The sequence below is a fragment of the Hippocampus zosterae genome, chromosome 7 (genome assembly GCF_025434085.1).
Source record: "Hippocampus zosterae strain Florida chromosome 7, ASM2543408v3, whole genome shotgun sequence".
In the NCBI taxonomy this organism is placed as follows: domain Eukaryota; kingdom Metazoa; phylum Chordata; class Actinopteri; order Syngnathiformes; family Syngnathidae; genus Hippocampus; species Hippocampus zosterae.
The window spans coordinates 25,443,161-25,467,774 of record NC_067457.1 but is presented as its reverse complement, the minus strand read 5'-3'; the positions used below and the strand labels follow the sequence as shown (position 1 = coordinate 25,467,774).

The window sequence follows — 24,614 nt, the reverse complement described above, 5'->3', positions numbered from 1 at the left end:
ACTTTACTGGCCTACGGAGCAGTTATGAATGTGCCCATCCGAAGTCTACCTAGCAACAAGTGACCTTGCAAATATTTGACTACTTGCTGTGACACATGGGTGTGGCTCGCACATCGTATTATGGGAATAGGATTGGGACTCATGAACTCTGCCTAGCAACGGGACCAGTGCGCAATCATTTGACTTCCTGTTCTTGACTAGCGGGTGTGGCTAGCACGCCAACCGCTATTCTGTCGGACCAATCGCGACTGCGCCATATTCCTCCCGATTGATTTTCTTAATGCTGAATGAGCTGCTTTGCACATTTCTTACCCTCTTAGCTGCTAGCCTAATTTCATTGTGCCATACGGACATGTATCGCGGTGCCAATAAAGGTTCTGAAAGCAGCGACGCAATTAGCATTTGTCACATTGTCAGGTTAGCACAAAGACGTTGACGCTGTGCGTCTGCCACCTCCCTGTCATGTGCTGTGCGTGCACATCCATGCCGTTAGCCATCAGGAAAAGAGATGGGTCCAGTTGCTCACGGGGAAAAAAAAAAAAAATTGAAGCAGATCACGCTAAGTCACGACAGTTGCGCAGAGAATATCACACACTGAAGGCCAATTCGTAGATTTATCGGCGCTGAACAAACACAGGCAAACAAGTGCTCCCCGGGTAGGTCGTCAGTGATCTTAAGATGAGGCACTCATTGTAGGTCAAACATGCCAGAAAGCAGACGCGGCATAAGTAGGCTGAGGGAAATTAATGAAGGTGTCCATGCAAAGTAGGTGACAGCGGCGGCATTACGATGCCGCGCTTCAGAAGGCTCGCTTGCAGAATTGAGCTTTACGATGAGGTCGCTTCTCGTTGACACAGCTGGCGGCTTTGCACGCAGGCTGATGCCGCTTTCACTGCTTTGAAAGCGGCATTTATTTCCCAGTATATTCAGCGCTGGAGTTTGCGGTGGTGAAACGGCAGACTAACGGTGTTGCTGCGTAGAGCTCGTGTTTGGAAACGGGCACTACGACGAGCTGGAGGTGCGCACACAAAGCCACACTTCCATTGACCTTACCTTGTTGCCACGTCTAAAAATGTAACGGCCCCCCCCGGAAGGATGCATTTGAACGAATAAACGACTGACTCCAAAGTTTGACGGAGGAGAAGGACATGGAGGGATTTCATTTCAAATTGAAGGGTGACTTGACAGAGAATATTTGGAAGTGAGGCGGGGGGGGGGGGGGGGAGTGAAAAAATCTCCAGTTCAAAGACATGACTAATGTGCGCACAGGCTACAAGCAAAGATACTCCGGCTCCTATGTGATAACACATTAATGCCATTAAAATCCCTCCGTACTCGCTTTGATTTGATCCAATGTGCAAGTGTTGCGCAAGCACGTCAGCCTTGGATTTTTATTTTCGATGGTCCCCCTGAAAATGTTCCACGTTGGACAGAAACCAGACGAATGCGACCTGACCGCAGTGGTTTGGACAAAGCGGTCCTCTGCTGGCCTGGTACTCACTTTACATCTCCTCAAAACTCACTTGTATTCTTTGCCGTTCGACTCGGCACGACTTAGATTTGTTCTTGATTTTACCGCTTGGTGCTTTCTACCGCCTTTATTACGGATTCGTCTTACTGTTTATTGTGTATGTTAAATCGCTCCATGTACAGCACTTTGTATGCAGCGATGGCTGTTTGAAAGTGCTCGAGAAATACTCTTGACTTGACTTGACTTGGTATGAACTGGACTTAATGCTCGGGCCTGTGGGGGGAATCCTTGGTGCATGTCTGGTCCTAATTAATGCCCCTCACTGCAGCGTCTTGTTCGAGTAGAAGATAGAGAGAGAGAGTCAGTCGCAAAGGAACCCATTAAATATTGATTTTATTTGTATAAAGCTTTAAGCCCTGCGTGACCCCCTCTTGCTGGCTTGGCAAGGTTCTGGCTAGAAGAAGCGGTAAAAAAAAAAAATTGCACGGAGCTCCCGCAATGCGACATGATGCCGACCCTTCTTCCTCTATCAAACCATCACAAAAGCCGACGAGTCTTCGGACCAATTATCGGCCCATCGGGCTCGCGGCACCTAACGTCGATTATCGGGTGAGCGATCGGAAGAATGCTCCCGAGTAGACCGACTGTAGTCTTACTATCTGCTACTTTGACATGATGACCGACAGACAGAAGAATAGAGAGGATAATTACTTTCCTCTCTCTCTCCCTCTCTCTCCACTTGGCTGTCTTGTCTTCACCTTGGCTGCCGTCCAGTTTAAGCCATCAGATCTTGGAGCAAATGCAGTTCTTGCCCGAGTCCCTGATGAGCGGCCACCACGCAGAAGATCGAGACCGAGAATGTATTTATGATGCAACCAACCAACTCACGGGGCGGCGCAGTGAATTAGTGGCGAGTGCAAGAAGCTCACAGATTTGAATCTGGCCTTCAGCTTTCCGGCGTGGTGCTCGAAAATGTTGTACGGCTCTATTTTTATCCACTGGCGCATCTGCATTTTCCTGCCGCGGAAATATCTCGTCGCTGACAGGAGGCAGTTTGGGCATTCGAGCAGGTCCAAGTTGCGCCAGCGTATTTCACGGCTACATTTGACGACAGCGCGCCGTGTTATAAGGTCAATATCCGTTTCAAAAACCGATCCTATGAAGCCGATCCAATTTCATCAGAGATGGATCCTCTATTATTCATATTTCAAATGATATCAACTTATTGGGCATGCGTTGCGCTTTAAGATCGCAATCATCGGGTGCAATGCTTTCCTTGAGTTTGTTTCCTTTCCATCTCTGTAAAGCGCACCTTTTTCCAGTGGCTTCGCGATGCAGATCTTTCACTCTGCCGGGGCAAACGTGACAGGACTGTCAAATTTATAAAACAAAAATCAACGTATGCACCTTTGAGGATGACACCCATCAGCTAGTCATTGTCATGGAAACGCCACACTATCACTGACGTGAAAAGAAAGAGATGCCATCGGCGCCGGCTCCTCTCTTGTTTTTCTGCGTCGTGCACGGGATGAATATGCACGTGATATATGCGACGGCGGTATTTGCGAAGAGGCCGAGCTGATCAGTGTCCATGCCGGGCTTTGTCACAGCTGACCTATATTCGATGAAAGCAGCTGGATCAGTGGCCCGCAGGGACGGCAAAAGAGTCGCGCTCTAATTATCTCCGCAGATAGCGAGCGACACCACGGCTCACATGACTACACGCACAGACAAACGCCGGCGAATCGACGGGAGGATGCGGCACGACGCGTATCAATATTTCACCACGCCGGGTCGGTGGCGTTGACGCGACTTGATTCTTGCCTGAGAAACTCAACCGCAAAAGAGATCACCGAGAACTTATTGTACCAGAGTCGTCCTGTAAACCGGCTGTGGCGCGTGTATCTGGGCCCCTGTTGCCATGGAAACGCCCCCACTTACAAAAGGCGCCCGTCGGATAACTACAAGCGGAGCGATGAAGAAAAGCCCGGGCAACTCATGCTCGCTGCTTATAGAGCATCTCAGCCAAGTATGTCCACCCCTCACCTTTCTGACGTACCGTCTTGAACTTCCCGTGACTCGTATGAGAGTATGCGAGCCCAATGGCAGCAAATTTGACAAAAAAAAAAAAAAATCACGAGTACCGAGACTCATGGGGCTTTCATTAGGACAGTTTCATTTCGGGGTCTGCTCACTTTTGTTGCCATCGCTTTGGCCGTTAGCGCCCGCGTGGGAGATTCTAGCCAAGTGGCATTTCTTAAGATAGAATTCAAAAGAAAACTTGAGACGCCGCAGTTAATCTTATACGAGTGCAAACATTTTAGCAGCGTTTAGCAACAACCTACACCGTATTTTTTTTACCCCCCCACCCCCCACCCCCCATAATCAGATTAAGGTAATTCTACATGGAGCCAAGTCATGTTTGAAACACCGGGACAGTAGCTGAATGCGCCACGTACACAATTAGCTCTTGTCCCTGCGCCCCCCCCCCACCCCCCGTAAACGTTTTTCATCACTAATCTTGTCCTCTAGTTTACACAAACACACACACAGTCTTGGCCCATTATTTTCTCTGCTCGTCTCTTCTTTCTACCACAGTCCATTTTCAGGCATCACCAGGGACCCATTTACAGGTCAGACTTCATGTGGGGGGGGGGGGTGCATTTACCATCAGCGAGAGAGAGAGAGAGATGCTCTGTAGGCACGTATGGGATGATGGGCAGCTTCCCTCATCCGTCTTTTCGCTTTCTCTCTCTCTTTGTACAGCAGAGGGACTGTGAGTGAAATATAAAGCCAGCTGCTTCTCTCCCGGCCCCCGGCCCCCGCCACCCCAAAAAAATAATGGAGCACCAGTTCCCGATGAGATTGTGGTAAGTGGCCTGCAAACACACACACACACACACTCACATTCACACACACCCCATCGCTCAAGTGTCATAGCCACTGGTCGTCGTCACCCAGCACATATAAATCCCACTTCTGCTTGCCGTGTCCTTGAAAAATCATCTCCCGGAGGAGAGCGCGAGAGAGCCCGGTGAGACCTCTCAAGGATTAACCCGCAGTCAGTGAAGGAGCTCTAAGAAAGCGCGTGCCAATCACTCTCCTCGGCTTTTCGTGCCGTGGGTGTGAAGCGCAGTTGTCGTCAGTGGTTTTCTGCTCCGTACGTCGGCAGTCACCAAAAGCGTTATTCTTCAATGGCCACAGTTGACGGAGTAAAGGGAGAAGCGTGTCTGACGAGTCGGAGCTGGCACGGACGTAAATTGAAAAACTGAAGCGGGGACGACCGGCCCCGGGGGGTCGTACGGTTACTCTTAGCTATCGGCCTCCCTTTTTGCTCACGTCTTCCTTCGCAGCTGGGCTACGCTCCGGAGCCTTTTTGTGACGCCGGGAACATGGAAATCCGCTCGGTGCCTGGAAGCACACCGGCTCCGTCGGCTCATGTGTCATTTCATTCTGCCTTTCGCGATCGAACCGAAGCATTGACGGCAGCCAATAAGAGTTCAGCTTTGCCTTCCCTACTTCGGTGTGCAAGCGGATGACGTCAACAGTGAACAAACGCGGAGCAAACTGTTCAGCGACTGCGGTGCAATACGTATTTGCACTTTCATGGCTTCCTATGTTCGTTTTCAACGCCGACGTTGTTTATTTGCTTCTAACGCTTAGGGTCAACTCGCAGAGGTCGTGTCCGTTTTGAGGTGAAAATGCACTCGCGTTCTGGCGACGGATATAAACAATAAATTTATCGTTGGCAAACAGCGCTGCGGTGCTTTGATTTATTGATTTACTTTGCGCTGCAACAGATACGGTAAAGAGATTGCAACCAAAAGAAGGGCCGGCGTGATAAATGAGTGCAATTCTCAAATGATACTTTGTAATGTTGTTGCAAAAACTTTGTAAAACCTCGACTGTGTTGAGTAGCAAATGGATCTGGCCACATGAAAAATCACAAATGCAATCAAAACAAATTTTTCTGTCGACAGCAGCCGTGCTCCTCTGCCGCTGTCCATCTTTTCGATGTAATTCATTCTCACGGCCCTCTCTTGTGACCTCATGATGATTTATGGAGATCTTTTATCAGAGCTGAAGTGAGAGCTCATCTTTTTTTTTTAACTCGAGTCTCGTAGCGTTGGGGGAAAAAAAAGGCAGGGGGGTGCAGGGGGGGGATAGAGGGAGGCGCCGACTGTCGCGGCCTTCACGTGCTTTAATCAAAGCCATCCATCACGTGCGGATAATTAGACAGCAGCATAGATCTCGCCGCCACGTCCCGTCGCTTACATCCCGCGCGCACTTTGCGCTGAACCGCCACGAACACCCACGTTTCCGTCTTTGCGGATGGAGACGGAAAAAGCATCTCAAGACAAGTCGAATCTTCCATTCGGTCGCCATGGTGACAACCGCCCGGTCAGAGCCAGTCGCTCACTCTGGCCAATTAAGTTGAGGATTAACGCTGCTGATCCAGAAACTTTGCTGACTTCAACTCGCTGCGGCAAACGGCAAATTGAAGCCAAGTCATAGTTTGCCAACACATCAGTGTCTTTTCTTTTTTTTGGGGGGGGGGGGCTGGCTGACCATGCAAATTGATATGATATGGTTGATCAAATGCAGTAAACGTGTTCCCATCAGTCAGTCAGTACTGTTATATTTCTTTTTTTTGCAAGAATACGCCTTGCGACCGCCCACACAGATGCAAAAGAACTCAAAGTGTCAATATTTTGACAATCTTGTAGACTGAAATCCCGCCAGCGGTGCTCCGGGTGAGGATCGGTGGCCCAAAGTGGCGGCCCATGAACGATTCTTCCAATGAAAATTGCATTTGTGCACGATCGGTATTACAACCGCAGATTAGCAATAATCCATCCGAGTCGTCTTTTCAGATGACGTTCGCTCATCGTCGACCAACAATGCTGCTCCACTTTTAATGGGGGCTCTCTTGATTACGATGTCGAGAGCGTCCACAAAGGAATGCGAATCGACACGTGCGCGTAGGCCCCGCGTTGACGCTTTACTCTGCGATGCGTCTGCTGACTAAGACCAGTTGTCCTTCCTCGGCTGCGTCCTCACACACACACCCTGTGATTGATCACGAGCCAGCGGCGTGGATGCGGCAATGATGTGTTCCGGGGAAGGTGAAAACTCCCCAGGATTTGTTTTTCTCTCCCATCTTTGATTTGTCATCCCGCCAACACCATTCCGAACACAATCACATGCAACGAGGGCCTGAAAAAAGAAAATCACCCCCGCCCCCCACACCCCTCCTTCCTCAATGTGTCGTAATCGCCTCATCGGTTCTGCCACTTGCAGTTCTCCTTGCCGCATTTCATTCTCAGTTGTGACTCAGGTAAAGAGACGCTGTGAGCAGCAAACAAATCCCCTCGGAAGAAAATACAAAAGGTGTTGTTGTGAAACTTGGGAGGGGATCGGGGATTTTTTTTTGTCTGAAAAGTGCAAACGAAGTCACGGGAAACGGTACCGATTCATTCAAGCGTCATGATAATAAGCATGTTCGTGATTTGAGAGCATGAACGATGATGTCAGCAAAGCACTCGAGACACGGCGAGCACGAATATACACTCAGGCCATCTTTTATTGATGAGGTTTGCTCACTGGGAAATGACACACTGCCTCACTGAGTGACATATCTCGGATGAGACGCATACGACTGCATGTGCTGGGATGGGCCACATTGACGGTATGGTTGCCATGGTGAACGTGACCCACAGCCTTGAGCGGAAAGCCGAGTGATGCAAATCACCCGCTGGGTCAAATAAATGTTGGATCATTTTGTTGAGCGCACAAGCACCTGAGAGTAATGTGAATCTTTTTTTTCGGGTAGGCGAAGAAGATTTTTTATTATTTATTTTTTCATATCGCAACTAATCCATCATCACCCAGTAAGCAATATTGCAAGAATTATCATACAAATTAGTTTCTTTGGAGAAGAACCTTCAAGCTTGTGGAATTGTCACTGTTGCTGACAGCAAGGCTGTTTTAAATAGAGCAATGCATTAGTTCTGGGGGAAATACAAAGAAAAAAATATTGAAGTGAAACGGGACTTTATAGAAACCTTCAGTGAGGACTGAATTCAATCAAATTAATTATTTGTTGCATTTCATCATTTGAATGGCCACCTTGGGTGTGTAAGACAGACAGACGGGCACGGTTCCACTTCGCCATTGATTAAGACATCTGAAGCACCCTCAGCTCATCAGTACGACACTGATATCCGTTGTTCCTCACAGAGGATAAAGAATATGACGATGAGTACAGTTATATGGTCTGTGTAGTATTGCTGGCAATTAATTTTGTTCAATTCATAATTTCAAGTGTCAGATCGGCGAAAAATCGATACTTTTCGCGCGAGCGTTAAAGGAAGCATAGCGATGGGTTCAGCTGTGTGGTTGTTTTATACAGACAAGGTGTCATTTTCTGTTTTGGACTTGGTGTGACAGCAAACATCATCTGGGAGGGGGCAACAAACAACTAAACCACTTGAAGCCTCTTTTTTGAAGATTTGCCTCGTACTGTCAGTCACCTCGTAAGCCAAGTCACTCATATCTCAAGGCATCGCTATCCATCGACTATGGCAAAAAGATCTTTGGAAAACACAATTCCCCCAAAGAGTAAGAAAGTACTTCAAAGTGAATCAGTGAGGTGGGCCTCCTCCAATGTCATCCCTTTTCTCACGTAGTTTACATTTTTTTTTCCACGCTTTTCACCAGCAAACTTCTCTTCATAGAGCAGTCCTCATTCCACCCCTCTTCTGTTCTTATCGCCATTCCCCCGACTGTGCTGAGACACTCCAAAGCTCTTCTTCCCTCATTAACTCTCTTTCATGTGGCTGCGGTTGACAATAACTGGTTTGGAAACAGTAGACAATGGGATCAATGGGAGACAAGGATTATCCCTGGCTCATCCCCGCCGTCGCCGCCACACCCTCCCCCTGCATGCGTTCGACGTTGCCGCTCCGCATCGGTCCCGCCGTTTCTTGTCCTCGTCTTTCCCGCCGAGGGCGAGCTTTTGCCCTTTCTTTCCCTAATCTTTTGTTTCATAATTAATTCCGGGGTTCTTATTTTAACCTCCATTATTCATTAACTTCCGCTTAAGATTCCTTCAAAAGCCTTTCTCACGGAGCTAAGAGACGAGAGTCGTGAAATCCAAAGAGGAGTGCCGATGGCATTACTGACACGTACGCGCATACCTGTTCCGGAGAAATGGTCGCGATGTTTGATTAGAAGACGAAGATTCGTTTCGACTTACGTTTCAGTTCACCGATCATCCGAAACTCGCGTTCAAGTAGGCGAAAGGAAACGACGCATCGATGTTGGCGAAAGAGTTCAGAGGTCATCCGATGGATTACGCAATCTTTCTTATTTTATCAAAAACAAACTGCCCTTCCAACGTCAGACCATTCACACATTTTTTTTCCAACGGGAAGAGTCTTCATCCACCTGATCCTCCCCATCAAAGCCTCCAAGCCTCCCATCTCCCACTTTATGAATAATAGAGGCATCCCATATGTGTTGGGCTGCGAAAGTAGAGCACCAACTGTGGGCCCGAGGAAGCGCTCGGTAGGGCGAGGGCTGCCCCACGGGCCTCCGGGTTCTCGTCATCGTGGGCTATGCAGACCGTTCGCTCCTTTAGGGGAGTCGCGCGTGCACGTTCACGCGCGCATATGCAGGCATCAATGCCAGAAATGGGATGAATTGGCAACTACGGTGAGACTCAGACATAGTCACAGTTGCTGTTAAATACCAATGATGCACCAATTCCTACGTGTTGTGTCAGAAAAATTTAATTTTTTTTATTGTGTGATTCGTGAAGCGTAAATGTCAGCTGGAGCGTCAATAAAAAGATTGGAGCGAGCTTTTGGAGGAGTTTTTAGCCAATGATCAAATCGATACTATTGCTCAGTCCACAGAAAAAAAAGGAAAGTCCAGTCATGAAGCGGACTTGTGCCAAATGGTTAAAAAAAAAACAAAATCCAACATCATGTTGGAGTGCAGCAGCTCTGATTATCCTTTCATCTATTTTAGTTTTTTTTTGTTTTTCAACCAATCCCATCTGAATGGATGCAGCCAGAATTGGACAAAGCATTCACACTTACCCTCAATGACTCGGAAGGAACCCCCCACTACCAATTAAAAGCCATCTCTCTTTTGAATGAGACTATTAAAGTCTGATTCCATTTCTGATTTATTATCTGCCTAATTTGGCATTCATGTGTACTTTATTATTCATAAGGCTAAGTAGTAGCATGTGTATTCCAACACCAATGATGGATGTGATGGATTCTTCATTCTATTCTTCCAGCACTCAAAGTCAGCACTGCTCTTTGAATTAACGGGGATGTCGGAGCAAGACCCGGTGTGCTGCGGTCATAAAAAAAAAAAATAATAATAATAATAAATGCAGAATACTGTACATCAAATAAATGTTTCTACTCCCGGAGCGAGAGAAAGCCGAAACAACGGTTCGCTAGATGTATATTGATCAGTAATGATAGCTTAAAGGTTTCCACTTTAAGTAAGCGTCTCAAAGCACCAAGCTAGGAGCAGGCAAACCGTGCGGGCACCCCTCCCCCCTTTCCTCGTTCGTTCAAACGCTTCCCCGGCTTTCTTTGCTGCCGATTTAAGTCGATGATTTGTTTTCCTTCCCGCCCGTGAACCGAATCGCCGGGATATGCCGCAACCGTCACGGCGCCGGACCTTTCCCTTCGTTAGCGCCAAGGTTGCGGGCGAGCGGCTCCATTTGTCGAGATGCGCTCGCCGATTCAATTTCACAGCTTCATCTCACAAGAGAGCCGGAATGGGCGGCAGGATTGAGCAGGGGACGCTAATTGAAAGGCACCGAGGCTCATCCGCTGTCCTTTTTGGTTTGTGCGGATGCCTCTCGCTGTCGTCGATGTTGCCGGAAGGTCCTTTTGGTGGCCTATTGTTCGCCGCAGAATGCCGACATTCTGCTTCAGCCTAGATTTGTTTTGGAAAAACGTTCTTCAAGCGCCCATAGAAATGTTCTAACGCTCACCTCTCATCTCATTGCTCATCTATTCATCGTAAGTAGGTCCGAATGAATGCTTTGACAGTGATTTTGACGGGCGACGGACATGAGCGGGATCCGCGCTGCATTATTCAGAGGGACTGGGAGATTATGCGCCATCTGCGTCCATACCCCGGCGAGCCTGTCAACATTGATCCACAACCCTTTGCCCTTTCCCCGTTCCGCCAGTGTTTTGCGGACATTCTGTCATATTTGTCGCGGATGCGTGCAAACGTGCGCCTTTGGACGACGAGTCGGACTTCCAAGCCGTTGGGCTTCACCTTGGTCTCGGGACGGATCATGTCATCAGCGCAACGACTCCAGTAAACTGTCAAGGAGTGTGGTCTGGCTCAGTTTGAGACTGATCTGAACCAACCACTGACCTTCACTACACACTAGAAAGTCTACGGGTCCTCGGTTTATGTCGGAGTTCAAGTCAAAATGTTCCAAGATGGGGAAAAACTGCCCCGTTTAGAGTGGCCTTCGGTGCGGGGCGGGCTAAGGTGAGCAATAATTGATATGCAAAGCTGTGAGATGGATGTTTTTCAGCAAAGGAGAAGTGTTCACGAGTCAAACCTCTTTTCAAACATGGAAAACGGTTGATGGCCATGAAAGGAAAGCCTAATGGGATACGCGGGCATCTTGTGTGATGTTCCACCAGGACCTGGTGACCCTAAGAGAGTGGGAGGTTCCTAGCCAAGCAATTCCGAAGGCCTCATTCTCATCAGCGCTTAGCATACAAATTATAACGCGAAAGGCCGATAGAAAGGCCTCTCACAAGTTCGGGCAAAGAGCAGCCGCGGAAAAACGACACAAAGCGTCTCTCGCTCCGGTCCTCCGTAAAACCCTCCCGCCTCCCCCGCCACCCCCACCCAACCGGATCGCTTATCGTACTGAATCACCGTTTTACAGTCTCGCCACAGCTGGCTGAGAAGATAAGGCCGTTAAAGGTTAGCATCGATGTGATGAGCCCAAATGGTTCCGCTTTAATGGCGCCCTTGGAGTGGAGCGAGGTCGCACGCTCACAGATGCTTACGCTCATATAGCAAGAGTGAAGTCATATGAAGACCAACCGTGTCCAGAAGAGTAAGTGCTTGCTACGCTAGGTCACAATTCGGACTGATTGTGCTTAATTAGATGATGAGAAGTGTGCCGTGACAAGCTGCTTAGTCCGATTAGAGAGATCAGCTTCCCGTGACAAGCGCAACTCAACAGGGCTCGCTTGCCAAGCTTTCCCCCCCCCCCCCCCCCCGACTAGATTTATTGCTGCTTTCCTCGCAGATGAATTGACTAAAAAGTATGATTTATCGACCTTAGGAGACGTAATGTGCCTCTTTTTTTTAACATTTAAAAACAGTTCCAGGGATCGGGCTGCATGAGTCATTGGACTCTTGTCTTGTTCCCCGTGTGGAGATTGTTTGTTCTCCCAAAAGATGATGCAACCTTCCTGAAGATGAGCCAGTGTATCTTTGACATCTATTGTTTTCCAGCGTGTATTTGATTACAGCAGCATTTGAGGCAACCAACAGTGAAATGAAGGGAAATGCAGCGTGCCGTGACCTCATTGACGCTAATTGCCATGAGCCGCCACCGCCGCACAATCTTTGCATATTCCAGTGCCGCATTCATTATTGACGGTAATATCTGCCGTGTTTCAGCGTTTCCGGCGCTTCAAAAATGGGGAGTTTGTTTCCGGTTTATTTGTAAAACGTTTTCCCGGTGAATGGATAGCTGGACGGTGTCCGTGGCTGGGCTTTCCAAGCGTCTGTTTCCCGCAGATAGCTTTTCAGTCGCACGCAATTCACCAGAGACAAAAGTCCTCAAAAACTTTTGCAAAGATTGTCCCTCCCGTGAGTCTGTTTTTCTCCGATTATGAATATTTCTCGGAGGGCTCACTTGTCTGCACTGGATGGTGACGGACATCCTCCCATGCCGAGGGACACGAGTTTGCGCGTGCACGCGCGGCGTGCTTGTGGGGCATAAAAATACGAATAAGTCCCATTGCACACTGGGAGATCTTACACGGTGATATTGAATTTTTTTAAAAAAAGAAGAAAAACCGCTGATGAAAGGAGCGGCTGGCAAAAATGGAAGTGCGCTCTCTTTCATCCACTTTGGCAATTTTTCCGTCGGAAATACTAATCATGCTCCCATTGTTTTCCATTACGGCAAAGTCAGACAGGTAATCAAGTGTCAGAGTGTTTCCGAGAGTTCTCTCCTCGTTAGCCCTCGTCATTTCAGTTTCCCTTCCACTCCATTACTTGCATCCTCCACGTGAGCTACACCCCCCACCAAAAATGTTGGAACCTGAAACCACTAGTGCACTAAGTGACAGCCACTGAGCTGAAAACATGAGTACTGAAATATTGAGCTTTTAAAGATTTTGGGGTCCAACCCAATACTTGTGCAAAAACGATCTGGTCCACCAATTTTGGAGATGTTTTAAGAAAAAGAAAAAAAAAACCTACGAGGGGCAGGTCCTCATATGCATACATTGCAGTCATCATCCTTATTGTAGTCCATTTCAAATATTCATGATTCACCTTTTTTTTTTCCTCATTAAAGAACCCACTGTGTGACCTGTGACCTCGCCAGCTCATTTCATACGTTCCACTGACATTTTGGCATTTGGTATTATAAAATGGTCCTCATGATTAATGTAGTAGGCGCTTGGACATTTTATTAACAGAAAGCCCCCCGCCTCCCCCCCAAACTCGTGATAAAGGTGCATTATTATTATGCCAGAATTGACTTTCACAGCAAACGTAGAATTATTTCTGCTCGTGTTGTCGTTAAAGTCACATCTTCAGTTACTGCAAAGTCAACACAAAAGTAGAAACACGGCGCCAATTTGCAAATCCGAACAACCGTATTATAATATACACGCCACTTGATACACAAAACGGCACTTGTGCCGGCAACGTAAAAGGCACTGATCATGATTCGGGGCACATTAGGTACAAGTGAACAATATCTAGGATAAGATTGCATTGTCAAGCAGGTCAGCCTTTGCAAAGATAACGCTCTGCTTTGAAACTGTCAGAGAGATTTTGATTTATTTTTTTATGCTTATTGAAGTGTTTGTAATTTGCAGCGGTGTCTAGCTGCTTATTTGGCTCCATGAAATTGGCAGACTATTTTCCTAATGATGAAGTTACGCTTCAGTGAACAAAATAAAATAAATCACTCCGACGGTGTAAATGAAAATGCGGCGTTACTAACTCGGAAAGGGAGCAACGGAGACACAACTCCTTGGATCTCATTCCATTCATTCCTTCAATTTCGACCGCTCGGCGTCGCGGGTGAGCTGGAACTTCTCCCAGCTAATTTGGTGATCAGCGACGAGCAAGTTCATTCAAATCTCCCCAAATCCAACACAATATGCAGTTGCGTAACCAAAAGAAACGAGCAGGATTACTTTGAGCACGTTGACTCATCAATGTTGCCGCATTTATTATTCACCTTTAAGTTCAGTCAATTGAAAACACAAGCGGTCGCAAAACAATACTCAGAGGCGTATAGATTCTTTATCCTTCTCATTAAATCTACTAGGCTGGCCCGGTAGTCCAGTGGTTAGCACATCGGCTTCACAGTGCAGAGGTACCGGGTTCGATTCCAGCTGCGTCCTCCCTGTGTGGAGTTTGCATGTTCTCCCCGGGCCTGCGTGGGTTTTCTCCGGGTGCTCCGGTTTCCTCCCACATTCCAAAAACATGCGTGGCAGGCTGATTGAACACTCTAAATTGTCCCTAGGTGTGAGTGTGAGTGCGAATGGTTGTTCGTTTCTGTGTGCCCTGTGATTGGCCGGCAACCAATTCAGGGTGTCCCCCGCCTACTGCCCGAAGACGGCAGGGATAGGCTCCAGCACCCCCCGCCACCCTAGTGAGGATCAAGCGGCTCGGAAGATGAATGAATGAATTAAATCTACTTGTAGCACATTTGTAAATATTACACTGCCCCTGGTGGTTGAGGGATGAGGCGCAAGCACACACACACGTGTAGTGTCAATTTAAGACATTTCAATCATGTGCAACATGAACATGTTCAAAGAACTTTATATTAAATTGTACCAGAATGAGCAGCACTGCAGTTGAAAAAAAAAAAAAAAAGACGTGTGTGCATGACATCGGACAGATTTTGCATGACAGCCAGTGAAGGAGGCACCGAAGCGGAATGTATGGCTTCCAACGATGACATGATAAAGGAGGGCGTGTAGCGGCAGCAGCGGCGATTAATTAAGTCTTTATGATCTCCTGTTCCCCCTCCTTCTCTTTTCATCCTCACGCCTGTCTACGCTCACTGTTTTTTCCTGCTTAGATTGCATCAATTTTTGTACTTCCTAATGAGAACGGGCACAATAGCGGTGTTCTTTTCCCCACTTTCCATCCTCGGCAATATTCATTCTTTTGTCTGAGTCTTCCAGTGATTGTCTCCTGAATGTCACCAGCTCTTTTTTTTTCTTTTAATCTCCCCTCCCTCATTTTCTGCAAGCAATTCTCATTGATTTTGAATGTTGACTGGAATGAATGAGGAGACCTTTTCATTTGTTGCACCGCTGAGGTTTTTTTGTGTGTGTGTGTGTGTGTGTGTGGTATGTCGGCATCTCAACCAAAATACCAATTTGTTCATTTTAAATCGTCCCCGTGCTTTGGATGATTGCCACACCTGACATGCCGCCACTCTCCGGGCTGACTAATCTCTTTTTGTTCAACGAGACGAGCGCTGGAATGCGACACTCTATGCGCTTTGAATATCCTATGAGATTGTATCCGTTGCAGAACTGAAATTACCTTCAGTTAATTCTATTTGGGATAATATTGCTCTAATAGCGGCAGAGAATATTAGGCGCAGCGCACTGTGTCGAATATGAATTGAGCAAATATCCATATGGCGCATCGCTGCAGCCTCTGCGTGTGCAAGGAGCCTGCTTTTCAATTATTGAATTCCACCTTCTCGTCTTGGACAAAAGAAGATAACGGGAGGAAGCCGTTCATCACAAATGCATCTGGGGAAAAAGTACGGCTCTGGAAGCAGCCTTGTTAGCCTTTCTGTAGCTACTGCAAAAATATAAGAGAGGAGGGGGCATGGGGGTGGGGGTCGGGGTGTTAAGCGTGTGCAAAGCTCTCACTTTGCCTGCCTGTCACCACGAGCCGCTTGCCCAGCTGCGTCCCTTCACTTCTCGCCATTTTGTGCGGTCCATTAAGTTGGTTTGTGCGCGTATTTTACGACATGACGTGACGACACAGATGTCGGGTTTGCCTTTTGTGACATGATTTCTGGAAAAAAAAAAAAAAGGTGATTCCGAGGTTGGACTTTGTCTCCATGGCAAAACACGAGTCGTGACATTGAGCGGTGTTTCTGATGAATCTGGGTGAAGCGGCACTTTGAGCTGTTCAGCCTGCGAGCAAAATGTGACGCGGGGCCTTTGATTTAGCTGTCAGGAGAGCTTGTAATACAGCACAACACAACCTCGACCAGAGGCGGGGGGGGGGGGGGGGCCGGGGGGGGGCGGCAGGTAGAGGGAATGGTGGATTGAGACCAAAAAGTGAAAGGGAGTTGAAAAGTTCATTGGCTGTTCTTCAGAAATGGATGCAAGGAGAAATGAGGAAAAATAAGGTCCATTTCTCGGTACACATTTATCCACGTTTGATAAAACCCCGCGCGTCTTGAAGCTACCTCGATAAAATACAAAATATTAAGACAAAGTGAGATGCGAGAGTGGGCGTAATAGCCAAAGAAGAAGCTGTGTTTACATGCGTGCGTGCAGAGAGGCGAGTCCTCTCCCGAACAAGGCCCGGGCCTCCACGTCTAATGAGCTGAAGCTCAAAATGAGCCTGCTGTGCTCGTCTCTGATTACCTTTCATCTTCCTGTTATACGGCCATCTCATGTCCTCGGCAACGTCCCCTTGTGTTAGCGGGGGCAGAGAGCGAGAATGTAAGCCAATTACGAGCGGGTGGCTCGGTCTGAGTGCTGTTGGTGTTTTCTTTCTCATTAAGTCACAGTCCGGATGGCTCTCAAGCGGTTTTTGTGCTCTAAACGATTTGATGATCGCGATCGGGCACGCGTTTTGGATATGGGATGGATTTCGTGCATATGATGACGGTGATTGGACAAGAGTGACAGGTTTATATCCAAGCAACTCCCACATATTGATTCAACCATAAAACCATAGCGTGATGGTCAAAGAAGCAGTGGGGTGCTCCAAAGAGAGGAAGTGTGTGAGGATAAAGAATATATACATTTATTTTTTTGCTCTTCATCCACAACAAACAAAACGGGCCATAAGCAATGACTCAAATCTTGAAAAATCTGCGATAGCTTCATCTCAATGGCAAGAAAAATGACGCGTGCCGGAATGCGTGTTCAAGAAACGATGATGGAAAATGTGTCACGTTGCGAGTGGGAAATCGGGAAAGATGGAAAAGCAGGGCAAGACGTGGAGGAGGGCAAGATGGAAGGAAATACCCCCAAGGCTCTCTTCCATTTTGCCCTTCTGATGGCGGCATATTTCCCTTGTGTTGCGACCATCATCATCTCTTCATCTCAGCGCGTGCACACCCGCACTCAATCGCTCACCTACCCAACTGTCTCACTATTAGCGTCCAAACAAAACATGGCGCCCATTGCCGTCCGATCCCGCTGACATTTGCAAAGTGTCAAATATCTCTCCCATCTTTTCTTCCACATAAGGAAAGGCACGTGAGACGGAATTCAGTTGTCAGCTCTTGGGAAATATCTTTTTTTTATTTCTCATGTCCGCTGCATCGGATAGAATGTCTGCAAAGCGCGAAGAGCGTAGACGTGACTGTCGCCATCTGCGGTACGGTCGCTTCTCCCATTTCTCCTTTGAAAGTCCCAAGCTACAAAGCCTTCATCTAAAATAGATATGAAAGCATTTACCCGCCTTGCAGGTGCTCTACATTTTTTAAAACCCCAAGACATGACTTCCATTTCCACGTCTTCCACATCTTCCCGCTTTACGCACTTGTCGACCTTTCCCTTCGCATGGACAGAAATGACAAGCTTCTCCCTACTCCCAAAATGTTTCCTATTATCTTCAAGTCTTCCTGGATCTCGTCATAAGAGAAATGTTCGGGTGTGTGTTGCATCTGTGTGTCTCGCAGCTTAACAAAATGTATGCGTGTTACATTTTCCACCATCAAGCTATTCTAATGCGACGCAAACCGAAATGCCAAGCTGAACCGTTTCATTCAAACAGCAAAATATGATGTCATAACCATTTGCAGCCCCCGCGGCACAAGCTCAGACCGGTAGTTTGGAAAACCGATGGAACGTTCCCACCAGCGGAGTTCAACGAAAACCTTTTCGCAACGTGGACTGTACTTTGAACCCAGCATCCAACATCTGAAGCGTCCATCCATCCATTTTCCCAACCGTTTATCCGAGCATGGAGGTGATCGCACACAGTGGCAACCCCTGCAACCCCAAGATTTTCCAGCGAGTCCTTCACACACTGCAATTAGACCTTCAGTATCTTTTCCCAAGGAGACTTTGACCAGTCCTCCATGCGCCTCAAGGTTCGAGCTTGACCACTATTCGCTAGAGTGGGAAGAAATAAATCTGGGTAGTCGAGGTCTTGAAGTTATAGTACCGTACATCAGCGATGTGAAGCACCCCTTGACCCGCGCCGCTCGTGAAGACGGCGAAGCGCGGCCCGACTCAGCTGTTAGCAAAGTGGGTCAAAGCCAGCTGGCGCGATGGCATGAATATTTAATGAAAAGAGCTCCAGAGTAAAGCCTCTGCAACGGTCCGGTTGATGCTAAGCAGTGTTAAACATCAGCAGCATGACAGCATGTTGTTGACTCCCCGCGGAATAGTTGTTCCTTCAAATCCAAGGAGCGGACCGAGAAAGCCGCATCACGGATGGATATGAAGACGTGGCCCTGTCCTTCGAGCCCGAAAGATACGGGATGTGCTCAGAGCAATAGGATAAAATACGAAAACGTATACAATTTCCAATGAGAAAAGCATCCTGGTTGCGAGTGGGCAATGACATAGCAAGAACTTTCCCTGCTACCTCCGTTTACCTTTTTGTGGCGACTTCACAAAAACATGAAAAGCAACAGAGAAGCTTTTGTACTGGAACTGAACGCCAAATTTGACCACGTTTGGGGTTCAACTTTGGAGCTGTCGGCAATAAAAGCGAAGGAATGAATGTAGCCAATCACATGGACACACCAAGTACAAGGAGAAAACCGGCAAGCATGGTGAGAACCAAGAATCGAAACGCGAGTCCGAAAATGCCAAATGCTAGTTTGACGTGCCGCGGTTGAGAACGTATCAGTGAGGACGGATCCCTTCAGCGGTATCTGTTCTCAACGCAATAAATGATCCGAACAGCAATTTGGCCTTCCGTTTGGAGTTTGAGGATCGCAAGACTGAAGACTGGAAGGAGGGCCGAGCGCCACCCGTCAATATCGGGAGAGACCCGTGGCGGATCGAGGTGTCGCGAAAGAAAATCTGCATCTGCTCAAAGGCAGCGAACCAGACGGGCATAGTGAAGGAGGCGACAGTGGCCGGAGCGAACGGAAGTAGGTCACTAGGAAAGGCAGAGGAACGGGTGCCATGTGGTGAAAAAGAAATCATGGGAATTGGGCCACTTTCTCTTTGTCTTCGGCTTTGTCTTCATTGTTGGTCTGCGCGTGTGTCGCAATGACGGATGTCGCAAAGCTGCGGGTTACAATTCACTCCTTCGGTCAGAATGACGCAGCACACTTGTCATTTATTCATAGAGGAAACAGCCACAAATGATGCACGCCGGCAATTAGGGTTCAAAAAGCACTCGAGTGTCGTCCGTCGGCTTTTCGAAAACGGGTCAGTCTTTTGCTTTCATTTTTATTTTTTTTCTTTCCGTGTCGGCGTCTGCGGATTAGACACTTGAATGAGGGTTAACCTTCTTATCCACACCTTATTTAAGCCAATCAAGACGGCCGGGTCCCACTCCATACCGCATGATTATCTCTGGTGTGTGTGCACGAACACGGGTACAAGCGTGCTCGGCGAGTCCCGCGCTGCCGAGTCAATTTAACTCTAATTACATTTGAAAATGACGCCAGGCGCATGTGTGCAGGAGTTAGAGAGGATGATGGTAAATAGGGAGGTGATTATATCAACTACAGTCAATAAAATCGACGAGGTTCCATTTGGAGCAGTGGTTGAGCACTTGGTGACAACTGCGGTAGAACCTCCAACCTATTGCAGCTGTTCAAAGTTTATCGATTTCACTTTCTGCCATTGTTTATTTTGTTTTTCCATCATTTCCTACAACAAGGTAGTTTAATCGCAAGGATGCAAACGGTAAAATGAAGCTATAATTGATTGGAGAGAAAAAGGGGAAAAAAAAAAAATCAACAGATCCACATCTATCGCCTCCGCAGGATGCAGCTGATCAATAAACACGCCGTTTTGCCTCCGCTGTAAATCACCTTTGTGTAAATGCGCCATGAACCCCTGCGGGTATGGATGGAGGGTTGTGGCAGACGACACTGGAGTGCGGGAGTGATGAATCTAACAATAAACGGAGGGAGCACGTAAGAAAGAGGGAAATGCTGAGGTAGAAAGCAAAGCCAAACGCTCTTGACGGATCAGCCCAGCGGCCATTGAGATAAACGAGAAACTGAAATCTATCCTCGCCATTTGCAAAGTTTTTTTCTTTCTTCTTTTTTTTTTTAGGAAAAAGCAAGAGAATAGCAACACATCTGTTCATCCGAGGAAAAAAAACCAAAACAAATTCAATTCATGAAGCCACTTCACAAACGACGTTCGGCAATCTGCACATCGATCGTCCGTCTTGTGCCTTTCCGCTGATTTATTTGTGCGTCACAAATTGAAAAGCGCAACGTGTCATTTTTCAGACGGTAGTTACTCAAGGAGTTGTAAGAAAAGAGATATTGGGTTTCTTCTGTAGGCACACTTCAAATCGTTGAAATCGTTTGTCTTGTTACAACCATTTGCTTCTTACAGTATACAAGGAAAGGAAGAAATACGGATGGTTTCATATTTACTGTTTGCAAGTTATTGAATCAACGAAAGACAACTGCGCAGTCACGTATAGTACTGTGGAACAAGAGTGCCCCCAGTGGCCAAAACATATATACAAATAAGAATATAAACACGCGGTCGCTTCGAATTCTATCGCAGGTGGTCTGGGACGTAACCTCCATGCTTTTGTTGTCACGCGTTTCATTCTGAACAATCTTCCTTGTCTGCCTGCAGGTGAGACTTGCGCAGCCCTGTCACGCCCACAGCGCCCCCTTTCCGCCCGGACGGCGCGCCACGCCCCGGTGCATATGAAAGGGTACCACGTCGGCCGCAGCTTGTCCCAGCATTCCTCCGGCGGCGGCGGAGGAGGAGGGCCTTGTCACTGCCCACCCGAGGACTGCGATGGCCCAGGCGGAGACTACTACCACGGTCATGGCGACGGCCACTACTACCCCCCGGGAGGCCCGGCTGAGGCTTTGGCGCTGGAGAGACACCATTCCCACTCCCATTCTCACAGCCACTCGGGCGGAGGCACCTTCCCTCGCTCGCACCCCAGCCAGCATCCGCCTTTGCAGTCGTTTGACTCGTGCGAGGAATGCTTATCGTCGGGTCACGGAGGTAAGATGCACCGCATCCCTCCCAACCTGATGGACCAGTTTGAAAAGCGGGTACCCTTCCATCCCGACGGCTTTCACACGCTGCAGTATCAGCGCGCCACCAGCGGGGGCGCCGAGCAGCGCAGCGAGAGCCCCTCGCGTATACGCCACCTGGTTAACTCGGTGCAACGGCTTTTTGCCAAGTCCCATTCCTTGGAGGCTCCTTCCAAACGGGAGTACAACGGCACCAGAGGAGGCGGGGACTACCGAGGCGAGAGAGGAGGGGGTCACAGGAGCGCAGGGGAGGACGCCGGGGCCCACTACTCCGGCCACCAGTCTCGCTCGGCTCGGAGAAACAAGTCTCGAGAGCGCAGTAAGAGCGGGGACTCTCGGCACGAGTCGGGCAGACGGCACCGCGGCAGGACGGCCGGCTGGTGGAGCTCGGATGACAACTTGGACAGCGACAGCAGCTTCCTGGTGAGCGGCGGCAGGAAAGGATATCCCGGCGGGCACGAGAGCCTGGACGCCGCCATCCGGGAGCTCACCACCAAGAGGCCCAAGGAGCGAGGCGGCGGGCCGGGGCCTGCCGAGTGCGCGGCCTGTACCACCATCGCGCTGGCGGGAAGCGAAGGAGGCGGACACCCGGGTCACACCGCTCACTCCATGAAAAGGAGCACGTGGTCGGCCATGACGGTCAGTCAAGCTAGGGAGGTGTACCCTTCTCGGGGAGGAGGAGGAGGCTATGACAAAGCTCTGGTGCCCGTTGAGAACAAACTAAAGGAGAGGACTCTGCATTACCTGCAGGTGAGCGCAAGCCTGCTCGCTGCCAAACTTGAGGCCAAACTTTCCAAAATCAGCTGTGCAACGATTCACTACGCGAGAACAGCATTTCATATTTTCACAGCAATCTGCTCACTCATGACTCGAGTTTCCATTTGAAATGTATGTTCTTACCCCACATGAGTATGATGATGGATTGGCTAGCAACAGCAATTTTCCACCAGCGTAAGAAGCGGAAGCCACAATAGCGCGCGAAGGCGGTAGACTTTAACGCTGATGCACTCCACGAAAAAACTGCATGAATTTCAAAGTAACGTTTCGCTCTGACAAAAGGAGACAAAGAAAAAAAAAGAACATGAGCTGACGTCAGCGGTTGGAAAATAGGATGCCGTCACGTCTCGGCGTGTGGTCGTAGTGACTCACGCATGTCATCGTCCACAAGCCAGCAGTTTCTATCGCGTGCATGCTTTTTCAGAACCACAGCGAAACACCTGCTGTGTGTGTGTGGGGGGGGGGGGGAGACGGGGACGTCAACTGGCTTTCACTCTCCTGAGAGCATGTACGTCATTTTCTGGTTTGAGACCATTTCCTGCATTTATTTCCGCATTGTACTTGCCATGAAAGGACACAAACACACACACACACACACACACACTAACCGGTTTATGTGTTTTGTGGGGACCACTTTTTAGTTCATCACAAACACACACAAATTTATGCTCCCAAATCTGCAGCTGTGTTCCTGCAGAACAACAGGTAGCCACGCTAGCCCCCGGTGCTCGGCCAACTTTCATCCCTTCGCCACAGCTGAGGGCTGCCGATACAAAAAAGCAGGAGCGGGCATTTAGACAAGCCCGTGAAGTCGGACACATTGAGGCGGGGCCTCAGAGCAGCTTCCTGCAGGAGTTGCTGGTGCACATCTACGCTGACATTTGGTCTCCTTGATACGATTGACATCCACGCGAATTCTCCTTCTCACCCACAGGTTCCAGCGGATTCATATTGTTTCGTTTATGTAACGGGTGGCGTCATTTGTTGACTTCTTGTCATTGGCGCTTGCTCACTTTTCTGCCTAGCCAGAAGGATCCTGGCTGTTTTACAGTCATTGCAAAATGGGAAACGCAGCTACGGTGCGACAGAACAACTGCAAAATAAATAAATCAATCAATCAATCAATCAATCAATTCTGGTCAGGGTGACACCAATGTTGAAAACTGGTGTTCATGACTGGATCGCATCCCCTTTAGAATTCTTTAGAATGAAGCAATTCGGTGACATTGTTCATTTTCCTATTGCCAATTGTGGCACTTCAGTCGAATAACCATCCCCAAATGGCGTCCCCACAAAAACCCGATTGACTCCCGCCCTTCACGTTGCCTGAGCCCTTCTATGCTTATCTCGATCTGGCAACAAGCGATGACAAAAACGACATTAGAGAGAAAGAGTGACACAAAGACGTCTCTAAAGTGTCAGGTACGATGACGGAGGCAAATAGACGGATGGCGAGATAGGAATCCAAGATTAGGGAAGCGATAAAGCCACGGCTGCATCAGGAAATAAGAGGAGAAAGAGCGTGGTGAGAGGATGGAAGTGATAGTGAAAGACCGGCGGCAGTGGGCAAACATTTGAAACGATGACCTTAAAAAAGGGTCACTCGGGTAAGATGACCTGGTGTTGCGGCTTTCACAACGGGAACGGGTTCAGGTCATCGTTTGTCTCATTGCTCGTTATGGTTGTTCCGCGCCGTGTGATGGTCCTCAATTCTTGATTGGATATTTGTTTTCTCACTGCCGTCTCGCCCACCGGCTTTTTGTGCATCCTTTCTTTGTCTCTGGCTTTCATCACCCCTCCCGTGCGTCTCTCTGCGTTTGTGTCCGTCATTGGCTGCGCTTGGCTACCTGCCTCTCTTTGTTGCCGTCAGCTTGGACTGATGCTTCCTTTTTTTTTTTCTTTCTCGCGCGTCAAGTGTTTCTCCGGCTGTCAGAGTTTCTCTCTTTCTGTAAGTCTCTGTCGCAGTCTTTGTAGCATCATCTCGCTCACTCTCTCACTCTCGTGTGCATGTGCAGCTTGATCTCAAAGGAATTCAGAAGGATTTCATACGGAAGGGTATAGACCGGAATTAGAAAGGTGCGGGGCATGTTTTTAACATATTTTCAACTAAATTCTCCTGAGATCATGCTAGCACGTGACATGCATGTATGGTCACGCTTGGCCTGGATGATTGTTTGAACTGCATGCCAAACAAACATGTGACAGTGCAACAGGGAAAAGCTTTTCAACCACAATAACAGAGAAAAGTGTCAATTACTCATCCGACCTTTATTTAACCTAAAAAAAAAGACAAAAAGAAGACCCCCTTGCCTCATGTCAACAAGCTTGAACGCTACTCACAACCGTCGTATTGTCAGAACCTCGGAAGGTGAATTATTGATTTTCAAGTGATTATGCGATTGTGTCTCAGGTTCCCTCGGAAGACTGGGGGGGCGGATACGGTGGCACGGACGGCGGCGGCGGCGGCGAGATTCCTTGCCGTCGCATGCGCAGCGGCAGTTACATCAAGGCCATGGGTGACGACGACAGCGCCGATTCGGACAGCAGCCCCAAAGCCTCGCCCAAGTCCACCCTGATCGCTCAGAGGGATGCCTTCAGACGATCCATCAGCATGGATCAAAGGTCAAACTCCGCCTACGCGCTGCTTAGCATAATACCGACGCCGCAGATTGGCGCCGC

The 24,614-nt window shown here is 48.4% G+C and overlaps 1 protein-coding gene across 3 annotated transcripts in view; it reads left to right on the top strand.

Moving 5' to 3' along the window:
• The window catches only part of dlgap3 (discs, large (Drosophila) homolog-associated protein 3), a 60,040-nt gene that overhangs the window by 23,507 nt on the left and 11,919 nt on the right, over positions 1 to 24,614 (top strand). For 2 of the 3 annotated variants that reach the window (XM_052071974.1, XM_052071972.1), the window contains exons 2-4: positions 4,238 to 4,341; positions 20,743 to 21,908; positions 24,346 to 24,557. In XM_052071974.1, the coding sequence (XP_051927934.1) occupies positions 20,817 to 21,908; positions 24,346 to 24,557 (1,304 nt within the window). In that variant the 5' untranslated portion in view covers positions 4,238 to 4,341; positions 20,743 to 20,816. The remainder of the gene's footprint in view (positions 1 to 4,237; positions 4,342 to 20,742; positions 21,909 to 24,345; positions 24,558 to 24,614) is intronic. The other variant, XM_052071973.1, reaches the window with a different exon arrangement.